Source organism: Atta colombica, unplaced genomic scaffold (assembly GCF_001594045.1).
Source record: "Atta colombica isolate Treedump-2 unplaced genomic scaffold, Acol1.0 scaffold55, whole genome shotgun sequence".
NCBI lineage: Eukaryota > Metazoa > Arthropoda > Insecta > Hymenoptera > Formicidae > Atta > Atta colombica.
Window position 1 is genome coordinate 2,710,196 of NW_017259545.1, and position 12,941 is coordinate 2,723,136.

At 28.0% G+C, this 12,941-nt stretch overlaps 2 protein-coding genes across 4 annotated transcripts; both read right to left on the reverse strand.

Annotated features, from left to right (window-relative positions):
- Positions 1-491: 491 nt before the first annotated feature.
- On the reverse strand, positions 492-1,916 carry LOC108691938 (splicing factor U2af 38 kDa subunit-like). Its single transcript, XM_018199905.1, has 5 exons — positions 1,769-1,916; positions 1,595-1,682; positions 1,178-1,244; positions 803-1,091; positions 492-726 (listed from the first exon to the last, which is right to left on the reverse strand). The coding sequence occupies exons 1-5, from the start codon at positions 1,810-1,812 to the stop codon at positions 492-494; spliced, it is 723 nt and encodes a 240-aa protein (XP_018055394.1). The 5' UTR covers positions 1,813-1,916.
- A 1,327-nt stretch (positions 1,917-3,243) lies between these two features.
- On the reverse strand, positions 3,244-12,503 carry LOC108691932 (acyl-CoA synthetase family member 2, mitochondrial). Of its 3 annotated transcripts, XM_018199900.1 has the most exons (9): positions 12,400-12,503; positions 10,998-11,179; positions 8,812-8,882; positions 8,533-8,716; positions 6,920-7,129; positions 5,498-5,632; positions 4,291-4,404; positions 3,962-4,198; positions 3,244-3,557 (listed from the first exon to the last, which is right to left on the reverse strand). In XM_018199900.1, exons 1-9 carry the CDS (start codon positions 12,497-12,499, stop codon positions 3,258-3,260), a joined length of 1,533 nt encoding a protein of 510 aa, XP_018055389.1. In that variant the 5' UTR covers positions 12,500-12,503; the 3' UTR covers positions 3,244-3,257. The 3 variants fall into 3 exon arrangements, with proteins under 3 accessions (XP_018055389.1, XP_018055388.1, XP_018055387.1); XM_018199899.1 differs by lacking the exon at positions 8,812-8,882 and having other exon boundaries at positions 5,498-5,599; positions 10,654-11,179; XM_018199898.1 differs by lacking the exon at positions 8,812-8,882 and having other exon boundaries at positions 10,654-11,179.
- Positions 12,504-12,941: the final 438 nt, after the last annotated feature.

Genomic DNA, 12,941 nt, shown 5'->3' on the forward strand with positions numbered 1-12,941 from the left:
TGATGAATTACAATTTGTAATAAATATATATAATAGTTTTATTATCCTTAATATCTTTTTTTTTAATAGAAAAGGAAAATCAGGACACCAATAAAATATTTTTCAATATTTTAATGCAAAAACGAAAAACTTGAATACATTAACTATTTTAAGGAATATGCATACACAAAAAATTACATCTTATAAAAATACAATACTTTATTTTTGTTTTACCTCAGTGAATCGGTGCTGCCGCCTTTACATTATTACAGAACTCGAGTCACAATACCACAGTAAGTCGACACAGGACAATGATAAAACATTGAAGAAAAAAAATTAGGAATCAGACATGAAATCTTTTACGCAAACTTCTAACCTATTATTTGTTTAATAAAGAAATAATTTTGTGTAATTTATTCAAATATCAAGAATTAAACGAAATTGAGATAAACAGACATATTAACAAGAAACTAATTATATTTAATTATAGATGAGATATGAATAAAATTTTATTAATAGCGACCGGATCGACCATCTCTGCCCTTCTCGTCTCTTCCCTTACGTCGATCTTTGGATCTGGATCTTCTATCTCGGGATCGGGACCTCCTCCTACGTTCACGACCTCGCGACCTCGATCGCGATCTTGATCGACCCTTACTCTTCTTCCGGCTGTACAAATATCGGCGAAGATCCCGAGAGATCGGCTTCAAGTGCATGAAGTTACAAAATCCAGAGCGCGTGCACTCGCTAGATCCACACAATTTTCGTATACAATTTCATACCTATTTATTATGTACTTTAAATCGTGTTAGCTCACAATTACCCCATTTCATATTGACGACAGCAGGCCTCACGAAAATCGGTAACGGGTGAAAGTTCGGCGTAAACCGGTCTGCCACCAAACCAACGATTATTCAAATCATTGACTGCCCTCTCAGCATCTTCCTCTCTGCGAAATTTAATGTAAACGTTTCCGACCAAGTGATCGCCAAGATTGTCGCACACGTTCATCTCTTCAATCTCGCCATACTTGTCTTCACATTCGATGAAAACATCCTCGAAAAAATTGTCATAATGTTCTTGCATCTCTTCGTCGGATACGTTTGCAACCACTGTCGTAAAATATATTCCGAACTACATAATCCTTATTTCGTACAGTATAGAATATTCTCATTAAAACTCAATATAGTGTACTTACAGTGAGATCCATCTGCGCTTTTTGCAGAATTCTGAGGGTTTACATAAAGATTCTGCAGTAGACATGTCTGAAGAACACAAACTTTGCATAAACGATGTATCGCGTGATAATAAAAAATTAATTCTATTAATTTCTTGGATCACTTAAACATTTAATTTGCATTAAAGTGTAATGTGTTTAAATTCTCAAGACAAATACTGGTATAAATTCTTATATAAAATTACCACAGTCCCTGGCAGAGTAACATACTTAACCGACAAAAGTTGTTTGACAAAAGTTATATCTTAATGATAAGATATAAATATGTCATTAAAAGCCTTATACACATCTACATTATATATCAACATTGAGATATGCAAATTATTGTAATCATAAATATAAAAATATAAAATATGAAAAAAGATGAGTAAATCTTACTTGACTAAAAGTTGGCTTGTTGTGAATTCGCGAACATCGATCTCCATGTCGACAGGCGCCTATCTTGAAATAAAACGAGCAATTGACTCTGCAAGAGAAATAAATGAAGTTTATCATGATTATAACCTATTTCGTGTAAACCAGCGACATATAAAATATGGATTTTACGCTTACTTGTCCTTCTCAGTCCCAAAAATTGATGCCAGATATTCAGCCATGGCTTGAAACTCCTCTGGCTGAAGCGTGTCACAATTATATCAGGAAAAAAACAGATATTTCCGCTTTTAAATACCCGGCAACATATCGAGTACGATCCGACCATAAATATATCGAAATACTGTTTTACCGACAGGGCATTGTCAATACAGCGAATTATAGGTCTGTTCTTTTTAGCTAATAAATTCTTGCATGATTCCTCTTTCTTCCTTTTCTCTCTATATTGGAGAGAAAAAGAGAAAAAATGAACCGTACAAGAATTTTAGTTAAAAAGAACAGACCTTATAGTTCAAAGTTATATATTATACCGTATACTTCAAGGCTATATTCTAAACGTTTTTCGAGAAAAATTTTATTCGAAGAGAATGTTTTGAAATTTAGCCCAAAATTACAATTTTACATGGAATAAAATTTAAGTTTACACGAATTTTTGTATGTGCACAAGCGAAGTAAAATATATAAATTATTAAATTGGGTTTTTTTTATATGCGTGAATTCTGAAATATTTCTAAGATCTAATTGTATCATTTTTGATGAAATTTTAGAAAATATCGAAAAGTTTAAGGTTTTTTTTTTCAGAAATTATATAGAAAGAGAAATCTTAGAAATCTTAAAATATTTCAAAATTCATATATGGAAAATTATAAGAACAAAAAAAATTTTCTCAGTATTTTCTACAAAATGTTTCAATTCATACAAAAATTCTGAAAAAAAATTTAATATAAATTAAATTAAATTGATTAGTGGTTAATTATAACTTATTTTTTTTTAATATTATAATCAACAATGCTATTAATATTCAAAACAAATAATTAATTACTTATACAAATTTAACACTTATGATACAATATTAAATTTTTCTAAGAGTATAATTTATGTTGTATACGAGATATAAATTATTATATTTTATATGTGTAAATGTACAACTCTTGTAACTTACACATAATTAATGTATATTTTAATTAAATATAACTTATATCTAAATAGTTAATAGTAATATTCAATAGTGCATTAAAATAAAAATTTCGTATTAATGTTTAAAAAATAATTATTTTATTTGTTTATTCTAATAAACTGGTTAGTATGTATTTCGACATGTGATCGTAGAAGATTGAAAATATTTTTTAGCGCCTATTAATATATTCTGCTTACTATTTATATATAATTTTATTCTTATAGTTCATAGCCCTTCTCAACATAGTTTTAATTTAAAATATTTCAATAATAATAAAATTAACAATTAATATTTCTATAAACATATAACATTATTGATAACAGTATTTCTTATAATATTATGTATAACACGTAAATTCTTAATATATGTAAATCTTAGTTTCGTCGATTAATTCCTTAACTAATTCTTTACCTAAATCTCGCGATAAATCTAATTAAATTTTTAATTCCTTTTTTACTAATATTTTTTTAATGTCCTATTATTATATGTTTGTTACAAAAGTTTTGGAGTTTTTGGTATTACATTACTGTCTTCCATTTGTTCCTTTAGACGAAATTTCTGAATTTTTCCGGTATTAGTCTTTGGATATTCATTTACAAACTGTACATAACGCGGTATTTTAAAGTGCGCTATTTTACCTTTACAATAATCTATTAATTCTTCCTTTATCATCTTCGCACTGTCGCGAAGTTGAATACACGCACAAATTTCTTCTCCATACACTTTGTCATATGCTCCTATAATTTGTGCCTGTATTATTTTGGGATGGGTCATCAGAAAATCTTCGATTTCCTATGATAAAAAAATTTGAAATTGGTAAAGTCTTCGAATTGAGTTTAAAAAATTTTTTTATACGTTTTTAATTTCTCAAAATTAAGATTACATATAAATTATTTGGATCGATAGTAACAGAAATTAATCTCTCTTTGAGAAATTTAAATCTTAAGTAGAACAAAAGTCATTATAATATCAAAATCACTTTAAAATTATTATTAAAAGTTATTTTTTAAATTACAATTCATTTTAACATCATTTTGAATGTATGTGTTCTGCTTGAGATATTGCTATTTTTTAAATAGAATTTATAAAATATCAATGTTATTTAATGTGTTTAATTCGACTCTTCACTGAAAAATAAGATGTATTAAATAATAAATGAGTAATATAAATCGTACACTATGAATCATGTTACTCACCTTAGGGAAAATATTTTCTCCTCCCCGAATAATCATATCTTTGAGTCTTCCGACTACAATAGCGTATCCATTTTCTTGTAAGACAAATTGGTCGCCCGTCTTCAACCAGCCATCCTTCGTCAAAGTCTTTTTCGTATTTTCTTCATCGTCCCAGTAACCTAACATTGTGCTGTAAGCGCGAATCCAAAGTTCGCCAGGTTCCCCAAAAGGGACGGTCACACCGTTTTCATCGACGATCTAATCGGCAAAGTATAAAAATATATATATCATAAAATGTTAAAAGTCAAAGTTAGAGAAAACTATTTTCAGAATAAAAAATTGACGTATACCATCGTTTCAGTATGATTCGCCAAATGACCAACAGTAGTCTCGGTAAGATATTTATCTTCTCCACGTATCGACTGAAATACTATAGCTGTTGTTTCTGTAAGGCCGTATATGCTCTGGAATTGAAAATTTATCTCACAATACAAGGACTTATATAAATAAATACATAAATAAATATATAAATAAATATATATATATATATACAAATATTAAATGATCAGAAGTAATATACTATAAGCCAAGCTGGATGTCTCTTATATTTATAAAAATATTAACTGAAATATATAACTGCAATAATAATGTTTTGAATATTAAATCAGCTTCAGTGTAAGGTCACTTGATAAATGTATATATAAATTAATGATATAAATCAGCATAATTAATATAATTAACATAAATAACATAACTAAGTTAATCTTAGATAACCAAACGTGATTAATCATATCGAGCAAACTAATGCACTGCATGAGTATTGAATAATATTGTTGTTTATTTACCATCGTCATATCAAGTATCTTATCATATTGCGCAACATAATACAATAATTATATAAGTTATATTTAGTTGAATTTTGAAAGCAAACAGTCAGAAATATTAGTATGATATTAAAACATAAATTACAAACAATTCTTTAACGCTCGTATAACTTTCAAACAAATAATAAATAATAACTCAAGTCAATAATTAAACTTAGATGAGTTATAATTAGATGAGTGTGCGTGACAAAGCAAAATTTATTATTTCACAATATAATTTTCCATCGATACATTTTGACTATACTTAGTCCTCATCAGTCGCAGAAATATAATTATCCCATATAAAAAAAATTAAATTAACATATTTAAAAGATCATCTCAACTTCAATTTTTAATAGTCAATATAAACGCAATCATATTATATTTAGTTAATTTATCGAACAATAAAACATAGTGATAATGAGTCATAATCCAACCAATTCATCGGTTAACAGCGAGAAAGGGCAGTGTGAGTAAAAGAAACTGTAATTTTATTGGAAATAAAATTTCTAATAAAATTACAATTATAGATTGATGTCAAATTATATAAAATAATTGTACGTGCGTCTTTAATATTATTGATAGATAAAACGTGATATGATATCATATAATACTACTCAATCATATAATAGCATCATGATGAATAATTATTAAAGCTGAAGAATTGAAAAGCCATGACTTTGATTGAATTTACCATTATATCATTAAAGCCTAGCACGTCTCGTATTCGTTTGAAGAGTTCAGAAGACGCGGGTGCACCACCGGTAATTCCTGCCTGAAGACTGTCTATTGGTAGCTGTAATCGTTGCTGTGCCTCGATTAAGTTTATCTAGCATATATAAAACTTAATGAAAAAATTAATTTTCTATAAATTTTTGAAAAAAATGGAGACCGACTAATCATGAATAAAGTTTAAATTTTATGTTTTAAACTTCTTTAAATTTTATATTTTAATCTAAATTGTAAATGCAAATTATGATAATGAAAATTGTCAATGTTAAAGAATGAGATTATTTTACTTTATCATTATATAAGATATATCGAAAGTAATATAAATTGTACAAAAGATAAAACTTTTGCGAGAACATATAAATATAAATAAAATTTAGTTTAGCGATATTTATTCATGAATTACAACAAGTTTTATCGATTTGAAATTCCGCTCAGGAAGCATGACCAGCGATTACTCATTGCATATTTTTATTTTTACGGCTCCCAGTTCTAACTTTCGATACTATTAATAATTAACTAATAACACATCATCAGAATAGTGATTATCTTAACGTCATAGTTAAATGCATCAGGACTGATAACGTTATTTTATAAGAATAATGCGTTACTGTTAATGTACTTTTCATAAAAAATAATTATTATCATTACTCATTATATGAAATCGTTTCTTCAATCAATTTTATAATATTCTTTAAAAGAAAATAAATTCCTGTTTGAAATATATACATAATAATTTTTTAGTTTTTCTAAAATTTGTGACAAGTACATTTTAAGATTCTTATCAAGAAAATATTTTTTATTAAAGATATATAACCGTTACTTAAAAGAAAGAAAGAAAATTGAATAATTATTTTTCTTAACGATAAAATAATATTTTTCTGTGTGATATAAAGATAAGGGAAACTAAAAATAACAGTAAAGATAAAAGTGACTGAATTCGTTACTATTATTATAAAAGCTACAATAAAAACGTAAACAGTGAATCAGCCAATCACAGTAGAGAGCAATTTGACACAATTTAAGCAGTAAACGGATCGGTCAATTACAATAGACGTAAAACAACAATGTAAGCAGTAGCAAATCCAAAATTGATTTACTTACTACTTACGTCTTATTATTCCAATTTTGTGTGTGTATCATAGTCTTAAAAATGTGATTTTACCGTTATCATTACAGACAGAAAAAAGTAACAACCATTATATTAAAAAAATAATAATGGTAACAGCATTGCAAGAGTAATGCGCGTTACTTCCCAACTCTGAAATACATTAATTATACAATCTTTAAAATCTTATCGTGGAATATGCCACTTGCAACTATATCGAAATTTTTATACGGAAATTTTTCAAACAATCTAGCATGCATCTATTTTGTTCTTGCTTACCCACATAGTTGGCGTTCCATATGTTATGGCACACTTTTCTTGTGCTATTGCTTTCAAGGTTTTTACTGGATCGAAGGAGTGTTCTTCTATAACGAGGGTGTTTCCCGTATGAAAAACAAGCAGTTGGCCCATTACCATGCCGAACGCATGGTAAAGCGGCATATTTAAACATATTTTGTTCTCGATAGTTATGTTCGCCCGTCGCGCAGACTGCCAATAGAGAAATAAAACGATTCTTTCTTTAAGATATAAAACAGTAAGCACGTACTTCACTCAATTTAGTTCAGATGTGAAACTTGTTAGATTAATAAAGAAACTTTGTTAGTAAAAAAGACACTTTAAATTATTATCATATCTTTCTATAAAACACAAACTATCAATAATATCAATGTTATAATTTTCTATTCAACAATGAGTTATTAGAACATATATTATATTCAGGATTGGGTAGTAACTAGTTAAAACGTTAAAAGTTAAAAAAAAAGTTAAAAAGTTAATAATTTTTAACTTAACTTAGTTAATTTTAAATGCATTAAATTTTAACTTAACTAAGTTACTTTTAAATGTTAAGTTACTTTTTAACTTTTTTTTAAGTTAAAAGATTTTTTTATCTCTTTTAAATATCTTAAAAAAATAATAAGATATAATAAGATTAAGGGTATATATATTTGTAATCTGTTCATATTTTAGGACCAGCTTAAGTGATTTCTTAAGATGCTAATACAGCCTCTGATTGATTTATGCGATTATGCCTTATGCCATAAACCTTAGTCCGGATCTACAAGGTTTTAAGTCGTAAATCATAAGAAATTGACCAATTACAGTCAAATATTCTTCTCGCATTCAATTGTAATTGGTCAATTTCTTATGACATATTAAAGAGTAATCACTGATCTTCTCTATGTGCTGGCTATTTTTTTAAAGTTATATAAGTTATATAACTTCTATAGTTATATCGTTATGTGTTATATATTTATATCACATATGAATGAAAAAATTAAAAATTTAATTTACTTAATAATTTATATTGTAGTTATTTAATCTCATTTTAAGAAAAATTAGAAAATTAAAAAATAATTTTTTCAAAATTAATTTTTTTTTAACTTAAGTTAATTCAATATTGATTTAACTTACGTTAAGTTAATTTTTTATTCTTTCAACTTTTAACTTAACTTTATTAATTTTGTAAAGCCATTAACTTTATTCAATTAAAAAAAAACATTAACTTACCCAACTCTGATTATATTACATTTGTATTATTTGTATTGAGTAGAGAAATTATAAATTATATAATATTGATGTACGTATTGTTAATTTGTGTTTTGAGAGAGAGAGAGAGAGAGAGAGAGAGAGAGAGAGAGAGAGAGAGAAAATTAGGGCCATGGCACACAAAAAATTTAAACAGTAAAGAAATCAACATATTGGATTGGCTTACACTGGCCTTACGGTCTCTTCTGATTCGCTTAAATTTGTTATGTGTCATGACCCTTGTAAGTTAAAAATAGTTTTAATAATTATAATAGTTCTAATAATTTCTTAATTATTCAATTAATCCCGAAAAGGATTTATAATGCAATTATCTAATATCTAATTTTTCTATTTGTGTTTCTCACTTCTTTGCTGTTGTTTACGAGACTCATGTGTGAGAGAATCGTGGCTTTGGACCTTCCAGTGGAACCGGACGTGAATTGTATAGTGCATTCGTCATGGCATGATATCTTATCCTGTTCGGCATTGATCGCATCTACTTCTGCTTTAGTTGCCGAAACTTCGACTTCGGCGAAACGATGCGTACCGCTATAAATTAAACATGCTGATATTATTTACATTCCCTCAATGGCACGATGTTTGCGAAAGCGAATGGATAGACCTCGGTCTATCTAGCTATTAACCTAATTGCACCATGATTCTTCCATATGGCACGGTTATTAATCAAATCGGTTGATCGGTAAAAGTTCAAGGACTATAGCAGAAAGAAGAAAAGAATTACGCGCGAGAGCCCATATCCGCGAAGTGCAGCGAAAAATGATCATCAATTGGACGTCAAGTTAACGTTTAATAAATCATAGACGTAATATCAATCATAATGTAAAATTTTTACATCATGCATATAACGATGTTGTAAAATTTTTACATATTGAATGTAATAAGAATAGACTGCGCAAGACGTATTCCTATGAAATTATCACTTTTGGTTTAGAAAAAGTGGCTGTGTTAATTTAACAGAGAAAACTAATCAGAGAGCGCTTGATTCTTTAATATGATTTTAGTTTCTATACTTAAGTGCAGCGAAGAATTAAAGGCAAGAACCAATCATATAATCTACATATTAAAGAATTACTAAACGCTCAGCTTTCTTTGCTAAACACAGCCAGTGATAGCTTGAATTGAAACATATTATTCTCTTTTTTTTTTCAGCTCTCTTCGATTTTATATATCAGTATTTGTCTTCAATTCGAAGTATCGAAGAACCGAAAAGAGCTGCTGATATGTTAAGCTCAAAGAATTCACAATCTATGCGTCCTATGTCTATATGATTAATTGATGTCGAAATCATTGATATTACATTGCATCTAGGTCGATTTGACGTCAATTCGATTTTTTATTAGAGATGTTACGGACAAAGTGCATAAATTATCAATGCGATATCGACATTATTTGAGTTACTTGCTGTACAATTAGTATTGCCCAACGCGATTGACATGCCGGGCAATGTTGACATTATCCGCTTGCGGATAATGTCCGTATAGAAACATACGCACGAAACGCAAAGTAATAAAAAGAGAAGAAAAACTTTTCGAAGAAACGATGCTCGACGAAATTACTGGTGAATGTTTTTTTCGACATTAAAACTGTTTCGTTTTAAACACCGTTATCTTTCTCAGTATTTTAAGTTGTTCAATCTTCATTTTCGTTTGACTTCAGATCAATATTCTCATGTCATGAAACAGAACGCTTATACCTTGGCTATTTACCAAGAGGAATATTTAAACTGTTATATTATTTTGATATTTATCTACTGTAATAAGATTTAAATTAAGTACAGCATAATTTTTGTTATTAATATATTAGGATATAAAAAATATTACTCTTTAATTAATACACATTAAATGTAGCTGAATTTTTAAATTTGATTTTATACTTAATATTTTTTTTAATGTAACAAAAAAATTTATTAAAAATTCAAAGATCTATTTGCACTTTAAACAAATTGAGACAGATCAATTTTTTAAATCTAACGTCGTACAAAAACTGAACATTAGAAAAATGTGAGCGCACGAGACGTTTTGATACAATAATCACGTGTTCTTAATCCATTTCGCAAAATCGAGCAAAAGATTTCTGTCAGTCAAAGTGCGAGGGCTCACGTGATATTCACGAATTAGTGAAGCGATTCTAGTATGTGAACATACTAAAAGTTCACGAAAGATCGTGAGCGCCACAGTCATTTGAAGAAAACAAAGTCATAATTGTACCAAAAGTAATAATCGCGACATTTAAATATTCTATTAGAGTTTATTAATTAGTGACATTTTAAAACAAAGTTGTTATTAAGGAAAGTTATATTCCTTTCTTTAAAAGACTGCTCTCTCACGAGAGTGTCAGAAATTACTTATTATTAATTAGCCAACTTAAAGACATAATTAATGTATCATACAGTACACTATATATTATATTTTAAGGATGTGCGACAAATACTTTAGTTGTGATTATTATCAATTGTGGTTTCTTACGTTACATGATCGGGCGAATAAATAATAATATGTTCCAAAGTAGGGCACACTTCCTTGGCGGCGAGCAACATCTTTGGATAATTCTGCGTTTTGAATTTCTCGGGTGAGACAATCGCCTTTACATCAACTTTTTGCAAACAATATACTAATTCATCGTACTGATAAGCAGGATTAATTGCGACGACGATTAATCCTATTCTCGATGCAGCCAGAAAAGTTATGATCCATTCCAGGTCATTTGGACCCCAAATGCCCAACCGATCACCCTTTTTCAAATTCAACTTCTTGAAACCCGCAGCCAACGAGTCGGCTCGTTGAAGAATCTGAGTAAATGTTAAACGAACATTTTGAGGAATTGAAACGATGCAAGTTCGTTCGGGCCATGTTGCAACTGCTTCACTTAATAGTTGTCCGATGGTTTTATATAGTATAGGAGATTCACCAGGATTGTACATATGAGCGACTTTGATTGCATGAGAAAGATTGACCCTTGCTTGGATATTTAATCTTCGAAGCTGACGTCGTTCTGCAATAATTAATCGTGATATAAAATTCAAAAGTAGCGTGTTTGATCCTCATCGATTATATTTTGTTCATATATCTTTATATTTGAAGATTTTTCTCAAATGTTCAACAATTAAACTTCTTATACTTAAAAGAAAAAAAGATTTGCATTTTTGATAGAACAGCAACTATAAGATTTTATATGAGAATTAATGTACATATGTGTGTGTGTGTGTGTGTGTGTGTGTGTGTGTGTGTGTGTGTGTGTGTGTGTGTGTGTGTGTAATTGAAGAAACTATTTTATAGTTATTGCAAATAAAGCTGAACTTATAAATTCTTGTAATTATTTGACTTTAATTGCAATAACTATAAAATAGTTTTAATTTAACTGTATAAAATGGTTCAACTCTATATTATTATATGTACATTAATTCTATATGAAATTTGTATATTACTTGCAGCAAACGAGAATGGATTAAAATGGATTGAAATTTTTTTCTATCCAAATGCGTATTTTAAATAGCGAACTTTTACTTTTTTGGATTCAATTTGATTCAATTAGATTCAATTGGAAGTAATTGAAAAATTGCATTTCGTATTCAAAATTTTGAATTGAACAGTATTCACAATGTGTGTACAGAAAAAGCTAATATTATTTTTAGATTAAAAAGCATAGAGATATGCTCCATGCAATTCCTATAAATGAATAAAAATGCATTCAGGATTGAAAAGCATTCATTTTAATATTTGTGAATCAATATTTCTGAAAATTTGAATCCATTTCAATCCATTCTTGTTTGCTGGATGTATAATTCATTTGTCTTTTGTATTATATTATGTATTATATTATAATTGTATTATATTATAATTCACTTGTCTAAGTTATATTAAACTGTTATTAAATAATGTTAATAAAACTTTAATAACAATTCTTTCTCAGTGTGAACATCATCGGAAAAACAATAATATTTACATATTTGAGAAATAATTCGTAATTTGATATTTATTTTCAATTGTTTATGTTACAAACTATATTGACATTATTGAAAATTATCGTTAATACAGATAATAGAGATTGTGCAGACATAGAAACTATCTCTATTGATTAACATTCTACAACGTCCATAATATAATTCAAGTACTAAGTATTGTAATAATTCAAATTTATTAGACCGTAGATATATATACTAAATCTTGAAGTTTATTATATAATTAATTTTATTATAATGTTTCTTTACTTACCTTTAAAATTAAGATGCAACAGAGAGAAGCATCGTGAATACTGATGATTTAAAATTCCGGACACGACGTATCGCGAAACCGATTTAAATAAAACAAGCATCTTTCTAAATGTTAAACTGATCAGATTAGTGTAAGCAGACGAAATGCTTACTAAACTTTATACTAAAGGATGTTCTAATATGAGTCAAATCCTTATCTTGTTTTCATATAAGAAAGATAATAATGTTTCACAACATTATTATCTTTCTTTAATTATCTTTTTTATTAAAATTTTGTTCCTTTTTAAATATAATTTAACTCATTTTCATCTAACAACAACCATAAATGTTTAAAAATTGTTGATAAGCTATCTTTTCCGTCATGTCAAAATTCTTCAAAAAAATTCTTTTGACAAGATAAATTTTAAAATGATTCATAAAAGTGCGTTTTTTAATTTAATTTAAGAAACGTTTGATACGATATATTTGTATTAGAGATAAAAGTGATGAAAACCAAATTTTACGATAACTTCGGTAAATTAGTCAATAATTTATGGAAGCTGA

What these genes read in the sequence shown, in the direction of transcription:
- LOC108691938 (XM_018199905.1), bottom strand. Translation starts at nt 1,812, where the DNA reads ATGGCTGAATATCTGGCATCAATTTTTGGGACTGAGAAGGACAA. An exon ending in TTTGGGACTGAGAAGGACAA is followed by an intron (nt 1,683 to 1,768) that starts GTAAGCGTAAAA and finishes TTTCTCTTGCAG; the next exon opens with AGTCAATTGCTCGTTTTATT. An exon ending in TGTCGTCAATATGAAATGGG is followed by an intron (nt 727 to 802) that starts GTAATTGTGAGC and finishes GTGTGGATCTAG; the next exon opens with CGAGTGCACGCGCTCTGGAT.
- LOC108691932 (XM_018199898.1), bottom strand. Translation starts at nt 12,499, where the DNA reads ATGCTTGTTTTATTTAAATCGGTTTCGCGATACGTCGTGTCCGGAATT. An exon ending in TCGTAAACAACAGCAAAGAA is followed by an intron (nt 7,130 to 8,532) that starts GTGAGAAACACA and finishes CTCTATTGGCAG; the next exon opens with TCTGCGCGACGGGCGAACAT. An exon ending in TAGGCTTTAATGATATAATG is followed by an intron (nt 4,405 to 5,497) that starts GTAAATTCAATC and finishes TTTCAATTCCAG; the next exon opens with AGCATATACGGCCTTACAGA.